At 39.5% G+C, this 19,000-nt stretch overlaps 1 protein-coding gene across 1 annotated transcript in view; it reads left to right on the top strand.

Annotated features, from left to right (window-relative positions):
• Nucleotides 1–2,366: 2,366 nt before the first annotated feature.
• zmynd10 (zinc finger, MYND-type containing 10) overlaps nucleotides 2,367–19,000 on the top strand; it is a 32,114-nt gene continuing 15,480 nt past the window's right edge. The window contains 5 exon segments of the mRNA XM_048606364.1: nucleotides 2,367–2,471; nucleotides 4,108–4,224; nucleotides 7,569–7,622; nucleotides 10,440–10,574; nucleotides 18,805–18,893. Coding sequence (XP_048462321.1) covers nucleotides 2,400–2,471; nucleotides 4,108–4,224; nucleotides 7,569–7,622; nucleotides 10,440–10,574; nucleotides 18,805–18,893 — 467 coding nt within the window. The 5' untranslated portion in view covers nucleotides 2,367–2,399.

The following is a 19,000-nucleotide window of genomic DNA, read 5'->3' as shown; positions in this document are numbered from 1 at the left end:
AGTAGGTGATGGAGGGATGTTATCTACCCCCATGGAAGGTGTGTGAGGAGGGGGGTGTTGCCTATCTTCTCTACCACCTCTCCCCTCCCCACCCTCCTCCCCATATGGAGGAGAGTGAACCCGTGTTGGGTTGGGGTAGCGACTGTGTCCCAGGCAGGAAGGATGACAAAAAGTAACCTTCACAGCAAGTAGGGGTGACCAGATTAGAGGGAGAATGACCCTGGAGCCAGTGAGTCTGTTCAACCCTGGCTTGCAGTCACAGCATGTGTGTTTTATTCCCCTTTGCTACAACCAATAACTCTGGAAATGGATTTCACAGTCTTGTAATCCTCTTTAAACACATTTTCTTGCTCAATTACATGATTGACTGTTTCTATTTATTCTGGCCCACTCCTTCAAAATTATATATGCTGCTATCGAATTCTTCCTGTCTCTTCAGATATTGCGTCCTTCTTGACCTGCCTTTGACATAGTGAACCATCTTCTAATGACTCTCATTGGTTACCCATCTAAAAATGCACATACCTGGTTCCATTCTAATCTGTATATTTATAGTCAGAGAATCAATCGCAAGTATTCCATTCCCATTCCCTGACTTTTACCCTCTGGAGTTCTCCAAGAGTCTAGCCATGGCCCCCATCAGTTTTTCACGTACATGATGCCTCATCCAAAAACTAATGTCAGGTTTCACATTGTTCTCCAGCTCAACAACATCCCTCTCAAGCCCTCCTATAAGTTGTCAAATATCTGTCCAACATCCAGTACTGGATGTCAGAAATTTTCTCCAACCAAATATTAGAGAGATGTAAACCATAGTATACAAGCTGCATTGCCTAGCCACCAACTCCAACCACCTCTATGGTAATTTTCCAAGCTGAACCATCTTAATGCTATATTTGACTTCAAGATAAGCTTCTGATTACTGTGTCAGCCGCTGCTCACTTGGTAGCAAACTTGTTTCTGAATTAGAATGTTCTGGGTTTATGTCCTATTCTAGGATTCAAGCACATAAATATGACACTCTAGTGCTGTATTGAGTGGGTCTTTAGGTTTATGTGTTTCAACTGTAGTTCTGTTTACCCCCTCTGGTGGAGGTTTCAAAGAGGATAGGCGGGATTACCTCCATTTTCTTGGCCAATATTTATTCATAAAAAATTACAAAACCAGATTATCTGGAGCTTGCTGTACCCTTTTCTGATGAAGGGTCTAGGCCCGAAACGTCAGCCTCTCTGCTCCTATGATGCTGCTTGGCCTGCTGTGTTCATCCAGCCCTGCACCTTGTTGTCCCAAACTGACTGCTGTGTTTCCTACATCAGTGACTGTTTTTCGGAAGTATTTTATTTGCTGTATGATGTTTTGAGATGCCTTGTAGCCATGAAAATTGCTGTATTAATAGGATTTTATTTAAAAATCTGTGCAAACTCTGAGACTGCCTACTTCCACCACTGTCACATCACCTGACTTTGTCTTTGCTTAAGCTCAACTGCTGCTGAAATCCTCTTTAATGTCTTTGTTATCTTTTACAATTGATTGTGTCCAACATTCTAAGGTTTGAACTCGCATTTACCACCCTCCACAAATTTAAGATCATCCAAAGCTCGTGTCTTAATTTGCACCAAGTACTGTTCTCCATTCCTGTGCTTCAGACCTACATCGGCTTCTGTTTAGAAACATCTCAGTTTTAAAATTCTCATCTTTGTTTACAAAACCCTCCCTGATCTTGCCACTCCTGATCTCTGTAATCTCTTCAGCCCCGCAACCCATTTCGATATTGGTGCTTTTTTTGATTCTGGACTCTAGAGCAAATCAAATTTTACATGCTGACAGTATTACAGGTTGACAGTTGTACCTTCAGCTGCCAAGACCCCAAGTTCTCTAATTCCATCCATAAGCCACACTGCCTCTTGTTCTTTTTTTCTGCCTTGAGATCTTCTTTAAAACCTAAGCCTTTAACCAAGCTTACAAAGCTCGGTGTTTGATAATGCTGCTGTGAAATGACTTGACATTTTATCACATATCATTGATATATAATACCTGTAATCAATACTGACCTGCCCACCATACCTGCACTTGCCTCCAATTTTTCTTGTTGATTAATTCAATCACCCTGTCTGAATACGTTATAACACATCTCTGGAGTAGATGGGACTTGAACCCAAGCCTGCAGGCCCAAAGGTAGGAACACTACTGCAAGAGAACCTGATTTTTTTTTTTTAATCAACTTGTTCATGTATTTTATGACACATCTCTGAAGCAAGTGGGATTTGAAACTGGGCCTCCTGGCTCAGAAGTAGGGACATTACCACTGCTCCACCAGTCCTCAAGGTTTTCTTTGTTTTCTAAATGTGCCAATTGTTCACAGATGGTTCAGACAGCATGAATACATCGAGAAGCTGAATATGCAGGCTATCATCAATGCCACTGCTGACCAGGATGAATTTGTCAAGGAAACCATTTACTCTCATGCGAAGGTAGTATTTATTAAACAAAAGACACAAGTAATGTTTTGTTGCCTGACTGATGGTCAGATTCTGACAACAGCTGTACACCAATGATTCTTTTTAGATTCCGTTGTTAGGTGTAGCTTTATGTGTTTTTCCATGGATTCGTATGCAACAGGTTATCAGACAATTTGCATCTGAAAACCTGATCTGTCTATTTTTGTTTTCGATGGGCTTGTACTGTCTTTCAACATCTCCAATTTCAGATATCCAGCCTTAACTACGTGGAAGCAAAATGGCCTGCGGTTTTCCTATTAAGTATTTACGCTGGTTGTATTGTCAGTATCTGGATCTCCCATAAAGGAGTCAGTAACCATGTCTTTAAGGGTTCTGCCTTGTCCGCTAGGATCCATCCACACACAATGGGTGTTGGAGTGAATACCTTCTACCTGTAGAGTTGTGATCTCCTGTGGCACTGATTCTTGATCATCCCCAAGTAACTCTGTCTTTAAATCCTGTGATGAGGGCATGATCTTCTGTACTTCCTGTTCCTCCTTTCCTTCCTGTACCCATCTGATGCCTAAGGAACTTAGCTTTCTGTGGAGGGTGTTGCCCTCATTGCCATTGACCCCAAAGTCTTACAATAATTTCCCCATTGTTACAGAAGCTTACCTTTTGAGCAATTGACTGCCCAGTTGTCCTTGGCAGCCCTATCCTTGTTTTCTGCTAATGTGATGCCAAAGGCTGCCAACTCCATTTTGTCCATCTCTGTGTATGCAGCATGAAGGGCATCCTTTTACTAAGTTTCCAAGTCCCCTTTGCCCTCCTGTGAGGCTGGGTGATGCCTTGGAGCAACCTTGACTGACTCCTCTCTACAGTATAGTTGCTTCTTGTGTGTTTAGAAACTGTCAGCTTCTGAAACACATGGACCCTTTTAAATATTACATCCTCGACCTTTCTAAATAAATTTTTTACCAAATTTAATCAATATCACTGTGGAGGATTGCAACAATCCTGCCCTGCCTTTCCCTCACCCTGGTGCTTATTGCTGGTCTCAGGATCATGCTTTGAAATTGATACAGCCTCGAAAATACATTTGTATCTCCATTCCTCTCCATGATAGGGTCAGAAAATTCAGCCCATAGTTCCCTAAAAAACTAATGCAGCACAGGCAACTCAGGAAATGGTTGGAGCAAGTAATAGTTTCATAGAAAAATGCTTATACAGGCATCAAGATTGAAAAAGATCAGGATTAATAGCCAGCTGATTTGCAAATGCCAAAATCTGTTTCATTCTGTTGCGTGTTGCTCCTTCTTTCCAAAGAAATGCTGGTTTGTTTAGTCCTAGATCAGCACTGACTCTTGCTGTCATCTACACTGAGCGTACTTCAGGTACTAAAATTGTAAATATTATGAGCAGTGAATGTTTATAAATTCAAGCTTTCTCATCAGTGCTGAAAACAGAGGGGTTAAACTAACCAGTATCAGAGGAAAAAGGGCCTGTGTCTTCTGATCCCACATTAAGATTCCAGGTTCCTGACCTGTTGGAATATGAATTATGATGCATAGCCTCTTTAATATATTGCCTTCCTGCTGCCTAATCCTTCCACTGATTTGTGTTGCTACGAAATGTTATAGCTGTCATTTATATATTGATTTCATTGCAGGTCCCCACACTGATTCATGAACTCCTTGCCATAGAGGTCTGGAAGCAGAAAGTGTTTCCTATATTGTGTCAGCTCCAGGATTTCAACCCAAAGAGCACTTTCCCTATATATATTGCGGTGAGTGAAAGTTCCACTGAATTTCTTCACAATCAGAGTTTCAATGACTTGAATTCTGCCCATGTTAATTTAGAACTGACTATCCAACGCTGCTGTAGGAAAATTTGGAAGTATACCAAACACCAGGAGGTATATTTCACCCACTTCCTTACAGACTTGAGGAAAAACAAATTAAAGGGAGAAGGATAAAGTTCTTCCATGGATGAGGTATTCTTAAACTACACACAAGACAGCATTTTTTATAATTTCTAACCATAGATTAATAGTAAAATGGTCCTGAACATCCGAAGCATAAAGTCTATCAAATCAATCTAATGGTAGTTGTAGAACTCTACATTTGACTGACAGGAGGGGAGGTGTGTAAGACATTCTCTTGTTGCACAAGGTACAGAATATAAAAGCAGGGAGGGCACAAAGATTTACCAGGATATTGCCAGAAATGGAGAATAGTAACTATGAAGATAAAGTAGATAAGCTAAGGGTATTTTCTTTGAAATACAGGATGCTGAATGGACATTTAATTGAGATGTAAAATTTGAGAGACCAAGATAGTTGGAATAATAAAGCCCTATGATTTTGCTTAGCAGCAACGTCCTAGGGGACATAGATTTAAAATAATTGGCATTGGAATGAAATGACTTCACAAAGGCCAATATCTTGTCACCAAGTCACCCTTTACATGTGGAGAGTCCTTGACACTGATCAAGCTCGCTCAAACTGATCTCTGAGTGAACAGGATGTCTGATACTCCCATTCTTATCTGTCAGCCAGGGCTCCCTGATTGGGGCTGTTGATCTGGTCCAATCAGGAAACTGATATTCTGTGATATCCAGCTGGATGACCTCATTACAATCACGACAAGGATAAAGAGGGGTTGAGAATTTATTTCGTCCAGGGAGTGACAAAGGTGTGGAACTCCCATCAGCATTGGGAGTAGAGGCTTTAAAAATTATACATGAGCATACACTTGAAGTAGGGAACAGACGAAGAACTGGAGAGTAGGATTAGGTTGAACTCTTCTTTGGTTGGCACATGCATGATGGGCAGAATGGCTTCTTTCTGTGTAATTATTTTTCTATATCAAAACAAATTTAATATACCTTTGCAGTTTAATACATCATGTGAAATGCTACGACACATTGTAGGTGAGATGTAATTTTATTATTACGTATGATCAGTATTCATACTGCGGCACCAAAGGGACTGAGTAAATTTAAAATTGTGGGTGGTAGGGCAGTGCCCTAATGGCTGCAGTCATACCTAACCCAAAAGAAGATGGTTGTTGTTATTGGAAACCTCATTTTAACTGTAGCCTCGACCATCTTGAGTTGCTTCAACAATAATTTTTCCTTCATCAAAAATAGAACAGTGTTCAGTTCCAATCACAATTCATCAGATAATGTAACAGTCTTGTCCCCACACAGCAGACATAGTCAGTATCTAGTCTGGACTGATAAGTAGCAAGTAACTTGCTACTTAAGTTTCAGGCAACGATCAGCTTCAACAAGAGAGAATATTCGAGAGACACAGGAACAATGAAGAGCATTTCAACTTCTTGAACCAGTATCACCATTCAATTGCATTATGACTGATCTATACCTTAACTCTGTCAGCCTGAATGGCTTCATATCCTTTCATACTCATGACTAGTAGAAAACTCTCAACCTTTCGATTAATAATTGTAAGGTTGCATTAACACCAACTGTGGTGGGAGTTCCACATTTTTCTGATCATTTATGTGAGGAAGTATTTCCCAACTTATCCCCTGAATGACCTGATTGTAATTTTAAGATTGTTTTCTAGTTCTAGAACTTCCCACCAGCAAAAACACTTCCCTCTATGCACCCATTAATTCTCTTCAAAAACTAAAAACCTCAGTCTATTCACCCCTTAACCTTCTATATTCCAGGACACATGGGCAGCAAAAAACATTGTATGATTTCAAGAAGGAGTTGATATCGTATTTGGGTCAAAAGGGATCAAAGAATAAGGGAGAAAAATGGGAACAGCCTATTTTGTTTGATGATCAACCATGATCATAATGATTGACACAGCAGACTGAAAGGGCTGAAAGGTGTATTCCTGCTCAAATTTTGTTTTTATAAGTCTTGTTAAGACTGTACAAGGCACTAGCTAGGCCATATCTCGAAGGCTGAACAGTGTTGGTCCCCTTGCCTAAGGAATTATATAGTGGCATTGGCAGCAGTCCAGAGAAGGTTCACGAGGATCTTTTCTTATGAAAAGAGGATACGTAGCTTGGGCCTGTTCTCATTAGAGTTTAGAAAAATGAGAGGTAATCTTATGGAAACATGGAAGATTCTCAGGAGGCTTGACAGGTTAGTTGTTTCACTTTGTAGATGGGTCCAGGACCAGAGGACATAGCCTCAGAGTAAGGGGGTCGCTCAGTTAGAACAGAGGTGAGTAAATTTTTCTTTCTTTACCCGAGAGAGCTGTAGAGGATGCTCATTAAATATATTCAAGGCTGAGATAGACAAATTTTATAATTAGCAAAGGAGTTAAGAGGAAAGACAGGAAAGTAGAATTGAGGATTATTTGATCAACCAAGAAAGGCAAATCCAGATTGCCTACTTCTGCTCCTGTGTCTTATGGTCTTTTGTTAAGCTTGTGTTTTAAGTGAATTGATGCAAGTTTCAGAATTTTTTTCAGAATATTCTATAAATTGAATAAGCTGGTTCTCTAAATGCAAGGGTATGATTTACACACTTGCTTGATTTAAAGGTATTTGCAAAAATAATGACTACAAATTAGGGAATGACTACTGTGCAACTAGAAATTGTAATTGCAATAGGTAATTGGAGAATCGTCACAGTGGAAACCTCACTTGTGAGCCGCAGTTCACTTATTATGTTGTTTGACATTTTTGTTTCAAGTTGATTTTTTCCTTTTAGCATAACCATGTAACATGATAACGTCATCACATAATCTGTTAGTTAAGCTTTGTAATAAAAAGGTAGAAGCTATAAAGCCAGTGCAATTCAGCTCTCCACTCATGAACCAAAGAGAGTTAGATCTTGCTATTCAGTATGCATTGTGTGGGTGCAACCTAAGTCTAGTTTCACTCTGAACAGACACTGGCTTTCAACCATCACAACATGGTGATTGGCAGCATTTCAGGTCTTGATGAACTGACATTTACACACACCACAGACAACTTCTCAAATATCATTTATCAATGTTCGAGCTATTAATGTATTTAATTTTTCATACAGAGAAAAGCTTTGCTATTATTATAAAATACTTCCCAGTGACAGAATGTTCATGTTGGCTCTCTATTTCCGAATATTGGGTGAACTTGATATGTGACTATCCTATTTTCTATATAGATTCATCATGAAGCAACCATCATTAACCTCCTAGAAACTATTCTTTACCATAAGGTAGGTATATTACACATTTCAATTGAACTAAATGTTCCAAAAACAAATTTTAGTAATCATGAGTGTTTAATCGTTCATAGTTGTTCACAAAAATGCTCATTATCATTCTTTTACTTTTGAAGATCATGCAAAATATGAAAATGTCATTATAACTTTGGTTTTTAAAAAATGCTCCTGAAGGATTTGAGAAATGCTGGAATACTGATAAAGATAAAATTGGTCTGTGCCAGCTGCATGAAGTGAGCTCACAGCAATCAGCAACTAATATTTCATCATTCCAATTTTAATTTTCCATTGATTTGGAAAATATTGCAAAGAGTTATAATTTCAACCTAAATAAAAGCAGCAGTAAGACCAAGAAAATGAATCCCTAAGAAGAGTTTGAAATAACATCCCATGAACTTCAATAAAAAGAAAATTGGATATGGTGAAAAATTGGCTGCTGATGCACTATCTGTTTTGCACTGCTGGCAAGAACCACTCTAACCCCCGCAATGTTTTATGAGACTCTGTAAACAGTGGTGTAAGTTACCATTGACCAAAACACATTGCAAATAGCATAACAACATAAGAAACATGAGCAGGGGTTAGCAATTTGGCTCTTCAAGCCTGCACTGCCATTCAGTAAAATCATAGCTGATCTGCCTCAGGCTTCAGCTCTTCTTTTCTGCCAGCTCTTCATATTCCTTTAACTTCCTGATATTTCCCTCCTGTTTAAATACTTTGTGATCCAACCTCCACAACTCTCTGGCATACGGTTTTCCAGACATTCACTACACTCTGGGAGAAGAAATTCTTTTGCATCTTCATTTTAAATGTGTGTTACCCTTATTTTCTAATTATGTCCCCTACTAAAGATTCAAGCTTTTCGTACTAGTGGAAACATCACAACATCTCCTCTGTCAAGCCCCCTTAGAATCTTAAATAAAATCCGACATTGAAGGAGGAACTCAGCAGGTCTGGCAATATGTGACGAGAGGAAAAAAAAAGTTAACTTTTCAAGTCCTGTCACTTTTCTTTGTTTTATTCTCCTCAGAATCTTGTATATTTACTTAGGTTCAACTTAAACATCCAGAAATGGAATTTGATTGTTGTTTTCTTCTGCCCTTGTGATGTTAAATTTGTGCATATGACCAACGGGGAGTTCCAACCTCAGTTTACAGAAAAGCAACCCATACTGATCAAATCCTCAATTTCCATAAACAAAACTGCATTAGGACACCATGAAAACGGGCCAGGACACACTGTAACACCCCGGAACTATGCAGGAAAGGGGAAGAGCATCTATATTAAATCCTCATTATAAATGGATATCCCCACAATTTCATCCGCAGATTCCAATTAAACAGACAAAAATGGAGGACACAGTACACCCTAACACACTGGCCACACTGCCATACATGAAGAACATATCAGAACTGACAACAAGACTCCTAAGACCACTAGGAATCATGGTGGCACACGAGCCCACAGCCACTCTATGATAAACACTTACAAGGATTAAAGACCCCATTCCCACAACATGCAGAACCAATGTGGTTTACAAAATACCATGCAACGACTGCCACAAATATTACATTGGACAAACAGGAATGAAACTAGTCATCAGAATACATGAACATCAACTAGCAGCAAAACAGCACGACGAACTCTCCTTAATATCGGTACACTCGGACAAAGAAAGCCATCAGTTTAACTGGGATAAGGTAACCATAGTAGCCCAAGCCGAACATAGACACGCACGGGAATTCCTAGAGGCATGGTTCTCCACCCATGATGCAATCAACAAACACATATAATTGTACCCCATATACAAGTCCATACAGATCAAAACCGGAAATGCCACTACTCATCATAATGGACCAAACAGTATAAGTTTCAAGTGGAGTAGAAGAACACGGCTTCATCAGAGGCTCCACTGATGATGTCACCTCGCATGGTGATGAAACGTCTGAACCTGAACAAGCCAGCTCGGCAAGCAAGTCAACAACCTCGTTTATGAAATCTGCCATCTCTGCAAACTTGTCACCCTAAGGCAAAGCGATTGGAACATTTAACAATTTTTTTTTTTTTTCTTTTGCTTTTCTTCTATGGTCAAATATTGTTCAACTGTAGGTGCTGTTGCCCACCAAACACATCTTCTGAAAACTTTTCAGTGGGAACATTTCTGCAAAGAGGAATGAATCCCTTCATGTCTAATTCTCTTTGTTCCCTGAATCTGTAAGATTCTGTAAGAAAATCAGTCATTTTCTTTACTCACTAACAACATTACAAAGGCCTGGCTTGTCAAGTGATGCAATATTATCTTTTTGATAACTGCACCATGATGAGTGATGTTACTGTGAAAGTAATGGACTTCCAAAGCCTCTTATGATTAGGCAAACAGTTCTTTTAAAAATATGTTTGACCTGCCATTTTTCAGACCTGTTAATAATATGTTCAGGCAAACAAAATTTACATTGCTAGTTTGAATCATTTATCTAGTGTGAACCATTTATCTGAAATGGCTTCATGCCTCTACCCAATTAGAAAATCAAAAAGATTTATACAAATGCATCAAATATTTGACATGTGACTAGCAGTAATTGGTAATTTGACAGTAATTTCTATTCAAAATTATTATTTTTTTGAAGTATGAATTTACAAACTCACCACAACCCAGGGGTTGAACCTGGGATGTTCCTGATCTGTTTGATCTCAGCATGGTGATGGGTGAGGTATTCATCCACTGAGCTCTGTTTTTTGACTTAATTTGACCATATATACCTTTTTCAACCACTATTAATATAAAGTTTCTTTCTATTTTCTTCTATGTAGGATGTATGTGATTCTGCAGATGAAGCGGTTCTGGACCTTGCTGATTATTGTCATAGAAAGGTGACCCTTCTTGCTGCACGAAATGATGACCCTGAAAATCAGGAACAGAACAAACCATCGCCAGCATCCCTAAAGGTATGATACAGAGTCACACCACTGTTGATATGACATTCCAATTTTATTTATTCTCTCATGTGATATAGGCATTGCTGGCTGGCCAGCATTTATTAAATGTCTATAGTTGCCCTTGAGAAGGTAGTGGTGAGCTGCCTTCTAGAACCGCTGCAGTCCATATGCTGTAGACAGATACACCATGCCATTAGAGAGGGAATCCCAGGACTTTGACTCAGCAACAGTGAAGAAGCAATGGTATATTTCAAGTCAGGATAGTGAGTGGCTTGGGAGGAGAACTTGCACTTGGTGGTGTTTCCATGTATCTGCTGCCCTTGTTCTTCTAGATAGTAGTAGTCATGGGCTTTGAAGGTGCTGTCTAATTTGGTGAATTGGTGATCAGATTGTATTAACGTGATTCAATGGCCAGAATGGAGTTTATTTTACGAACCCTGTAAAGTTAGTAAACGTTTTAAAAATAAGTGAACAATTCAAAGGAAAACATGGCATGATTTCATGTTTTAGGACTTTTACTCAAACAAATGCATTTAAAATCAACCTAGACTAAACATTACTCAGCAGGAAACAAAACATTAGACACAGGAACTGTATTTGTCTTTAGCTTAGCGCAGTTATTAACTTCTTAATATAACATGTCTATAATATAGTGGACTGATGGCAGAAATGTAGTCTTGTGTTTAAAATATCAGGTTTCTCTTGGCTTTAACAGGGTCTGTTGTCCCTGCTCCACCAGGTTGAATCTTCTATTGCTCTTTTAAACAATGTGCCTTCAGCCAATTTTCAGAGTAGCATCAAATGGACTTGCAGTAGTAAGGTGTATCTGATGATTCCTTGATTTTAAGCACTCTGCCATCCTATTCCCTGTAACTGTAGTTCTGTGCTCACTAGTACTTTGTGATTAGCCCAAAACAGTCATTTTCTTTTACCTGGCACAGCAGTACCTGGTTGGTGGTCTTCCACGTATCCGTCTGCCTGACTTCTCCTAAGAGTCTGTATGCAGCAAGGCAGCTGCTTTCTCCTTTCTATTGAGGTGTGTTAAAACTTGCACTTGATTTTAGATAAGTTTCAATCTGAGCTTCTGTCTCCATAATAAGCAGGTCATATGAATTTGTTTCCAAGTATATTCAATGTAAGGTTATTTGCACTTGTCTCTGGGCAGATCCCATATGAAGTGCCATTCTCCTCTCCAAGCTACTGAATTTTATCTTGAATTAAAAAACAGTTTATAAAGTCCAGCATTCATATAATTCCTTTGTCAGTTGTTCTTGAATGTATCTTTTAATGAGGCAATGTAATGTACAACTAAAAACATTAAGATAGTTGTTATCTTGATTGGAAACTTATCTACCCTGTGGTCAGTCCTTTTCAAAATTTGGTGCAGGACATTACAAGTCCAAGGAATGCCTGAATGGAATCATAATGTACACAAAATATTTATTTTAATATTTCAGATTCAAATAATAATAATAACCTTACATCATTTATTTCATTGACTAATAAGTATTTTGAACTGATTGGCAGGTTAGGGCCTTAGAGGCAGAAACATCAGTGACATTCAGAGTGCCACTGTTTGGTGCAGAGAGGCATTTAATTTTGATGGGCAGAATGACCATTTGTCAGCCCTAGGTTTTCTTATGAACATACTATTTCTTTCGAGTTTCTCTCATTTATTAGAATCCCTAGATTTCAGACTTGGCTGAACGTTGTTATTGTAGCTGCTAAGGTATAAAATTGCAGATTGAATCTCAATCCAGCATTTGAGTAAATAATCTCAGTTAATATTTCAGTGCATAATTGAGGAGTATTGCGTCTGTAGAAGCTGCCATCTTTGGGAATGAAATATTAAATCAAAGCTTTGAAACTCAAAACATTTTGAATCTCTGAAGTACAAAACAATGGTCCCGTCACAGTTCAGCTGGGACCAGTAGCACTGATGCCACTTTCCCCTGTATTCATGCCAGAGCTCCATAAATTAGAACATGTTTCCCCTACACCAATCTTTCAGCCACACATTAATTCTGTAATCTTATTTGGCCTATGCCGTTGGCTCGCCTATAGAATATTACTTTTGAAATTTTGATTCTTAATTTTGTGCCTAGTTCCCAATTCTACCTATACAGAACTTCTTCCTGTCCTGCCTATTTTCTTGATACTTAGATGGATCATGATGACTGGATCCTCCCCATTCCACGGCAAGTCCTTCTCCAGCCTGAGCAGATGTCCCAAAACAACTTTCTGGGCTCATGGATTGAATCTCTGCTTTCACCTGCTGCTCAGGACCTAGGCAAAGATGTTGTTTGATTGGAAAGGATTCTCTTATATTTACATCCTGTATAACTAAGGTTGTGTGAGGTTTTAACGTGCTCCTGGGCCACTCCCAGAGCAAGGTATGTAATTTAACATAGATGATTCGTCCCCTTTTCTCCAACAATCTTTTCCTTGATTAGTTTCAGAGGACCTCTTCCTTCACATTCGTGAACATATTGAAAGGACTAAAACCGGTGAGCTCTTTAGTTGAATCCCAAGTTGTAAACAAGAGAAATTCAGCCCTTTTGACCAGTCAAAGGGATACTCATGGCAATATGTCCTGATATTGTCTTGAAGATCTGATGGGGTTGCCAAAAGCTTCTTGTGCCTGTGGGTGGTAGACTGAGTGCTTTAGTTGTGTTATACCAATAATCTTGGACATAAAATTGGTACCTCAAAATGACTGGATCTCAGCTATTGATCCATTTTCAATAAAAGTGTGGAATTCTTCACCACTACTTTAGCAGAACTAGTTCTTTGGGGAATGGTCTCCGAGAACCAGGAAGCCACATCTACGATATTGAAGATATACTGCTGGCCGCATTTGGTTTTTGACAGGTGTCCTACACAGTTAACCATCACCCTGCTAAATGATTCCCCAAGAACTAGTATGGGAATGAAGGGGCGTTTGTTTTATTGCAGGCTGGGGCTTTCCCATAATCTGGGCAGTTAGGGATGGGCAATAAATGCTGCCTAGCCAGCGACGCCTTCATCCCGTGAATGAATAAAGGAAAAAAAAATGTTAAATGCCGATAGGATGTTCTCCCTCATTGGAGAGTTTGGGACCAGAGGGCATAGTCTCAGAATAAAGAGATGCCAATTTAAGACTGAATGGAGGTGGAGTTTCTTCTCTGAGAGTTGAGTCTTTGGAGCACCTTACCACAGAGAGCTGTGAAGGCTGAGTCTTCTCATATTTAAGGCTGACTTCTGATATTTATGGCTGCGGTGGTTAGATTCTTGATCATTAGGGGAATCAAGGGTTATGTAGAAATGCAGAATGGTGGATATGAGGAATGTCAGATCAGCAATGATCCTGTTGAATGGTGGACCAGGCTCAAGGGATGAAATGGTCTACTCTTGATTCTATTTCTTGTGGTTTTATGATTATTCATGGATTGTCCTAAATGTTGCTGTATTGCTGAAGTTACATTGCGCACAAAAGCTGCTGGCATGGGATGTCTTCTTGGATTAGCAGTGGGTAGCTGAATTAACGTTTTCGGAGACATTGATTGTAGGGCTGCAGTGACTTTTTGGCTAAATCTGAGTTGCATCGATTTTTTTTTTTTTCCGGACAGATTTCCACTGCAACACCTGGTGAGTTTTCCTGCTGTGTCTTACCAAAGCTGTCTTAACTGTTTAACCTGCCCCTGTGACATGCCTCCTCTCTGATTCTGGCCCCATCTTACCATGCCCCATTCCCAGAACAACTTGCCACTCAGCAGATACCCTGGAATGTACTCTTGTACCTGCACCATTTTTAAAAGCCCATTGTGAAGTTGTGTAAGTACTGCCAGTGCAGAGCTGCTCTGCTCCATTTGCTCCAGTCATGAAAAATGGGGGAAAATCACTGCTCCACTGTGTAGGCAGAGACCTAGAGGTCCTGATCAATGTGTTGGTGATGACACAGGACTTCGTTTTCCTGAGGACAAGCAGTGAAAGCCATGACATTAGATTATGCCACCTGCGAAGAAACAGTTTAGGCCATCTGGAGGGATGTACAGCAATGTAGGTCAACTGTCTACTCCATTCTGTCTCTAAAACTTCTCTCTCTCTCTCCCTCTCTATCTCTACTACTGTACCCAACCCTAACCAAGGTTCATGCTCCACCACTTTCACTTTTGCATGCAACATCTTGTCTTGCGTTCTGTCACCCAGCTCAACCCCTAGTGCCATGAACCCTGCACAGCCTCTGCTTTGCTTACTTACTCACTTGGAGCATCTCCATACCTTCCACAAAAGTAACAGCTGTACCACCTATTTTTATCTCTCTTAATACCTGTCTCTCATTCCAGGAGGAAAACAGCCTACAAAAAGGCAGAAAGAGTCCAGATGGGATATTGGCTGCCCAAACATGCGTCTCCTCATCCCTCGTATGAGAGACCAATCTGAATCTGATCACCCTATTCTAAGCCCCTGGACAGGAATTGGAGGCTGTCCTTGACTTACTGTGCTGAGACTACTTGATTGATGGCTATTGTTCTTGACTGAGGTCTGCTGACAGCCATAATAAGTCTCCTTCCTTTGTCTGTGCTAAACAGCAAGGCAAGACAGAAGGACTATGAACCTGGTATCTCTGACTGAGTGAGCAAAGCACATAAAGACAAGATGAGGTAATGCAAGGCAGGGATGCTGTGAGCATCCAGATAGGCCCAAATTGAGTGAGCACTATGAAAACAAGCAAAGAGCCGGGAAATGCAGCCTGTCCAATTCATGATCTCTGTTCTTGTTGCTGAACAAACAGTGTCCTGTGCAGCATTACAATGATTGTTGCAAGTGCAGCATTGAAGTGCTGAAGCGTCCTGTAAGTGGATCAGTAATATCCCATGAGGGTTCTTTGCTGGCATATTTGTATGTCAATGTCTGTGGACCTAAGATTGCTCCAAGTTGTTGATGTCCGGTGTCCAACAAGGAGGTCTTTCAGAGCAAGCAGTGAGCTGTGTCCTCCAAGTATGCATTCTAGTTTCCCTGTCAAGTTTTCTCGATGTTTAAAGACAATAAAGTTGCAGATGCTGGAAGGCAAGGTAGACAAACAGGAGGCTGGAAGAACACAGCAAACCAGGCAGCATCTTGAGGAAAGGAGAAGTCAACGCTTTGGGTATTACCCTTCAGGACTGATGTTTAGCTTGTTTGCCTTCTTTAATGAGACAGAGATGAATATTAATGAGGTCAGTTGGCTGTCATCAAGAGACTTAACAAGCGATTATCACCTTAACTGACAATTCCCTGCTGCTCAGCATGAAACATGCTACACTACTTGTGAAACATATAAAAGATGGAAAGAGATGCTCCTGATGTAGAAATTGTCCTCCCCAGACTGTTGTCCTGTTTTCTCGGTGGTAAAGCTTGCAGCTAACTTGATTTCTCACTGAACAGTGGTTTTTCAACAGCACTGATTTCTAAGATTGAGAGACAGGCAGAGCAAGAGAGGGAATGAGATAGTGTCTTCCAGTTCTTGCCTGCATATCCATTTCTCATTGTATCTGCTTTACTGCTCCAAGCAGCTATTAACATTGATCGATGTGCATATTCCTGAATCGACTCATTGCTTCTCTGAGCAAGCTAGCTAACTGACAGGCATGCCCTTCACCTAAACATATGTTAAATTATCACGCAACTGTGAGTAAAACATGAGATGCAAATTTCTTAATGCTTTGCTGAGTTTTGGTGTCTCCTGATTTAAATGGTAATTCAGATGTAGCTAGTTTTGTATATTCCATGTGGGTTGTCTGGGCTTGTCAGGTGATCACAGCAAATAATTTAGGTCAGTAATGTCCTTTTCAACCATTTTCAATCTATAAAAGCTTGGGTATTTAAAATCAAATGATGAAAAATGAATATTGACAATTTTTGCAACTATGATAAAGTTGCCATAGTCCTACCAGATCACAGGGCTGCTCTCTCATTAGAGAGGAACAGTTGGTGATGGTTTAACCTAAAGGTCACCATTCCTCGGGTGAGCCGAGAGATTGAGAAGGATCCTCTTTTATGGTAACCTCAGCTGGTGCAGGAATTGAACCCAAGCTGATGGCATCATTCTGCATTGTAAACCACCTATCCAGGCAACTGAGCTAACCAACCGCCACTACATTGGTACACTAAAGTGTAAAGATTTTTCCACATAGAGATAAACTCAGCTAATATTGCATTCCATAAAATGTTTGTTGTTCTGTACTGCAGTTGTATTTCTAGTTGTAAACCTCTTCACAGTTCCTTATCTTTATCCACGTTTTTGATTTGGAATGAACTGAAATGGTATAAACTGCTATTGCCAGGAGCCTAGCCTGTACACTGTCTACTTTATATAGATGCAGAACACAGTTTATTTTCAGTCCCTTAATCTAAATTACACAGTTTTCTAAATCTAGCAAGAAAGAAGAAAAGAAAGCCACCTATCTCCCTCTGCGTCAAGACTCATTCAAGCCAATTTTATATGTATTACAAATGAAATATTCCTTGCTGGAATTGGCAAGCTGTCCCCTTTTAAATGCATCTGCCAAGTCCAAATTTACTGCACCTTGATTCCAGATTACACTACACAGAGACTGCTCTCAAACGGATTTAAATATTGCAAGCTATTTCAAATGTGGACTGCATGTGAAAATTTAAGAGTAAAATTTGCACATCTAAAAGCATTCAGGACTGCAATGATCATATGCATTAAGTAGTATAACTGAAACCTTCTGTTGGTCCTACAACTATTCTGATAATAAATTGTGATACATGATAAAATAAAGCCCATGTAAGATTTTTGGATCCACTTAATTTAAATTGATTTAAATTAATTATAATTATAGATACTTTCCAATTACCCTGTTTAGGTGCGACATTGAACCCAAGTTTCCTGACTCAGAGGTATGGCTATGACCGTGGTTCCACAAGAATCCCTGTGACTGAGTTGAAAGAACCAACCTAAAATTTTACTAGTCCCTGCATTGTTATAAAACTCATTCCAGGTACAATTATGTTTTTATAGGTTTTACACAATGCATTAAGTTCAACAATAAATACAAAATAAATACTACTTAATAAAAGCAGTGATTTTTGGTTGATCCGCTTCAGGATACTATTTTGGGACATTAGTTGACTGGGGCTACACCTCTTGTGTTGTGCCACTGTCTAATGTTCTCTTTCTGTCTTCAGTCTTCTTTTCTTGTGCACTGAAATACAAAGAATCACCACTTTTTAACTCTTGCTTGCCATTAACTGCTGCATGATCAGAGATATCCTGAATTCTTTCCCTTAATAGTGCATGAACAGTTCATGATCAATCTTGGATTGGCTAGGAAGTGTCTGCTCAATTTCTGATTGGTTTCTTTTAAAGCCATTGATTACCTAAGTGATAACACTTTCTACTGTGTCCTGATTCATTCTTTGACATGCCAACCACTTGTTAGATCGCCTCTTACCTTACCAACTCCATAAATCTTTGCCATTATAAGGTGGCACCAGCAGAACAATTTAAGCATCTCCTTAGAATATATAGCGTCATCCCAAATGTCCTAACTGATGCATCTCCGTATCCTTCAAAAACATATCTATATTTCTTAACTAAAAGAACCATGTGTGACTCCACAATAATTGTTGCCTAAAATAAGTTCGCTGAAGTTATTTTCCAAAGATCATATTGGATTCTCTGCTTCTCCAAGTGATGTCTTACATACTTTAAGTAACAAAACCATTTAAAAACATGGCTATGTCCTTGAGGAAAGCATTGTACCTTGACACATTCTCACAGCTGCTAGTTTAAGTTTGCAATAACCTGGGCCATAAAAAATAATTGAGTTGTAACCTCATGACCTCACCTTTTATCTTTGCCAAAAGGCTTTCTTCCTTACAGAAACTGATTTATGACTAATCACACACAAACAGGATAATATTAAATACCTTTCTTTCTTGATTCAAAATGATGAATTCTTGCAAAATAACTTAATCCTACATGTTAATTACAATGATCAATAATAATTATGTTATCGAATGAACCTGGATCGAGCAAGTACAACTTTGTTGCAGATTTTGTCCCTCAACATGCACTTTACACTACACAAAATTACAGATGCAACGTAACCTGGATGTACTCTGGGCAAAGCAAAACTGAATCAAATCACTTGGAGCCATTTCTACAATGTTTCTCGGGCTCTCTGCTTCAAAAAAATTGTGGTGCCGAAACTGGTTCATGTGCTATGTGCATGTGTTTTGTTTTGTAAAGGAATTGCAGAAGCAGAATCAAGAGCTGGAATTTGATATCTCCCTGAAGGCGCTCTCTATTCTCCGCTACATAACTGATCACATTGACAGGTGTGTAACAGGATGACTGCTGGGTGCGGCAGATGCTATATTAAAGAAGGAACGCATTTTGTTAATTGGATAGCACTAGGCTGTTTGAGAAATTGTGAAGTTTCTTT

Source organism: Rhincodon typus, chromosome 16 (genome assembly GCF_021869965.1).
Source record: "Rhincodon typus isolate 14 chromosome 16, sRhiTyp1.1, whole genome shotgun sequence".
NCBI lineage: Eukaryota > Metazoa > Chordata > Chondrichthyes > Orectolobiformes > Rhincodontidae > Rhincodon > Rhincodon typus.
This window is presented reverse-complemented; position numbering and strand designations above follow the sequence as displayed.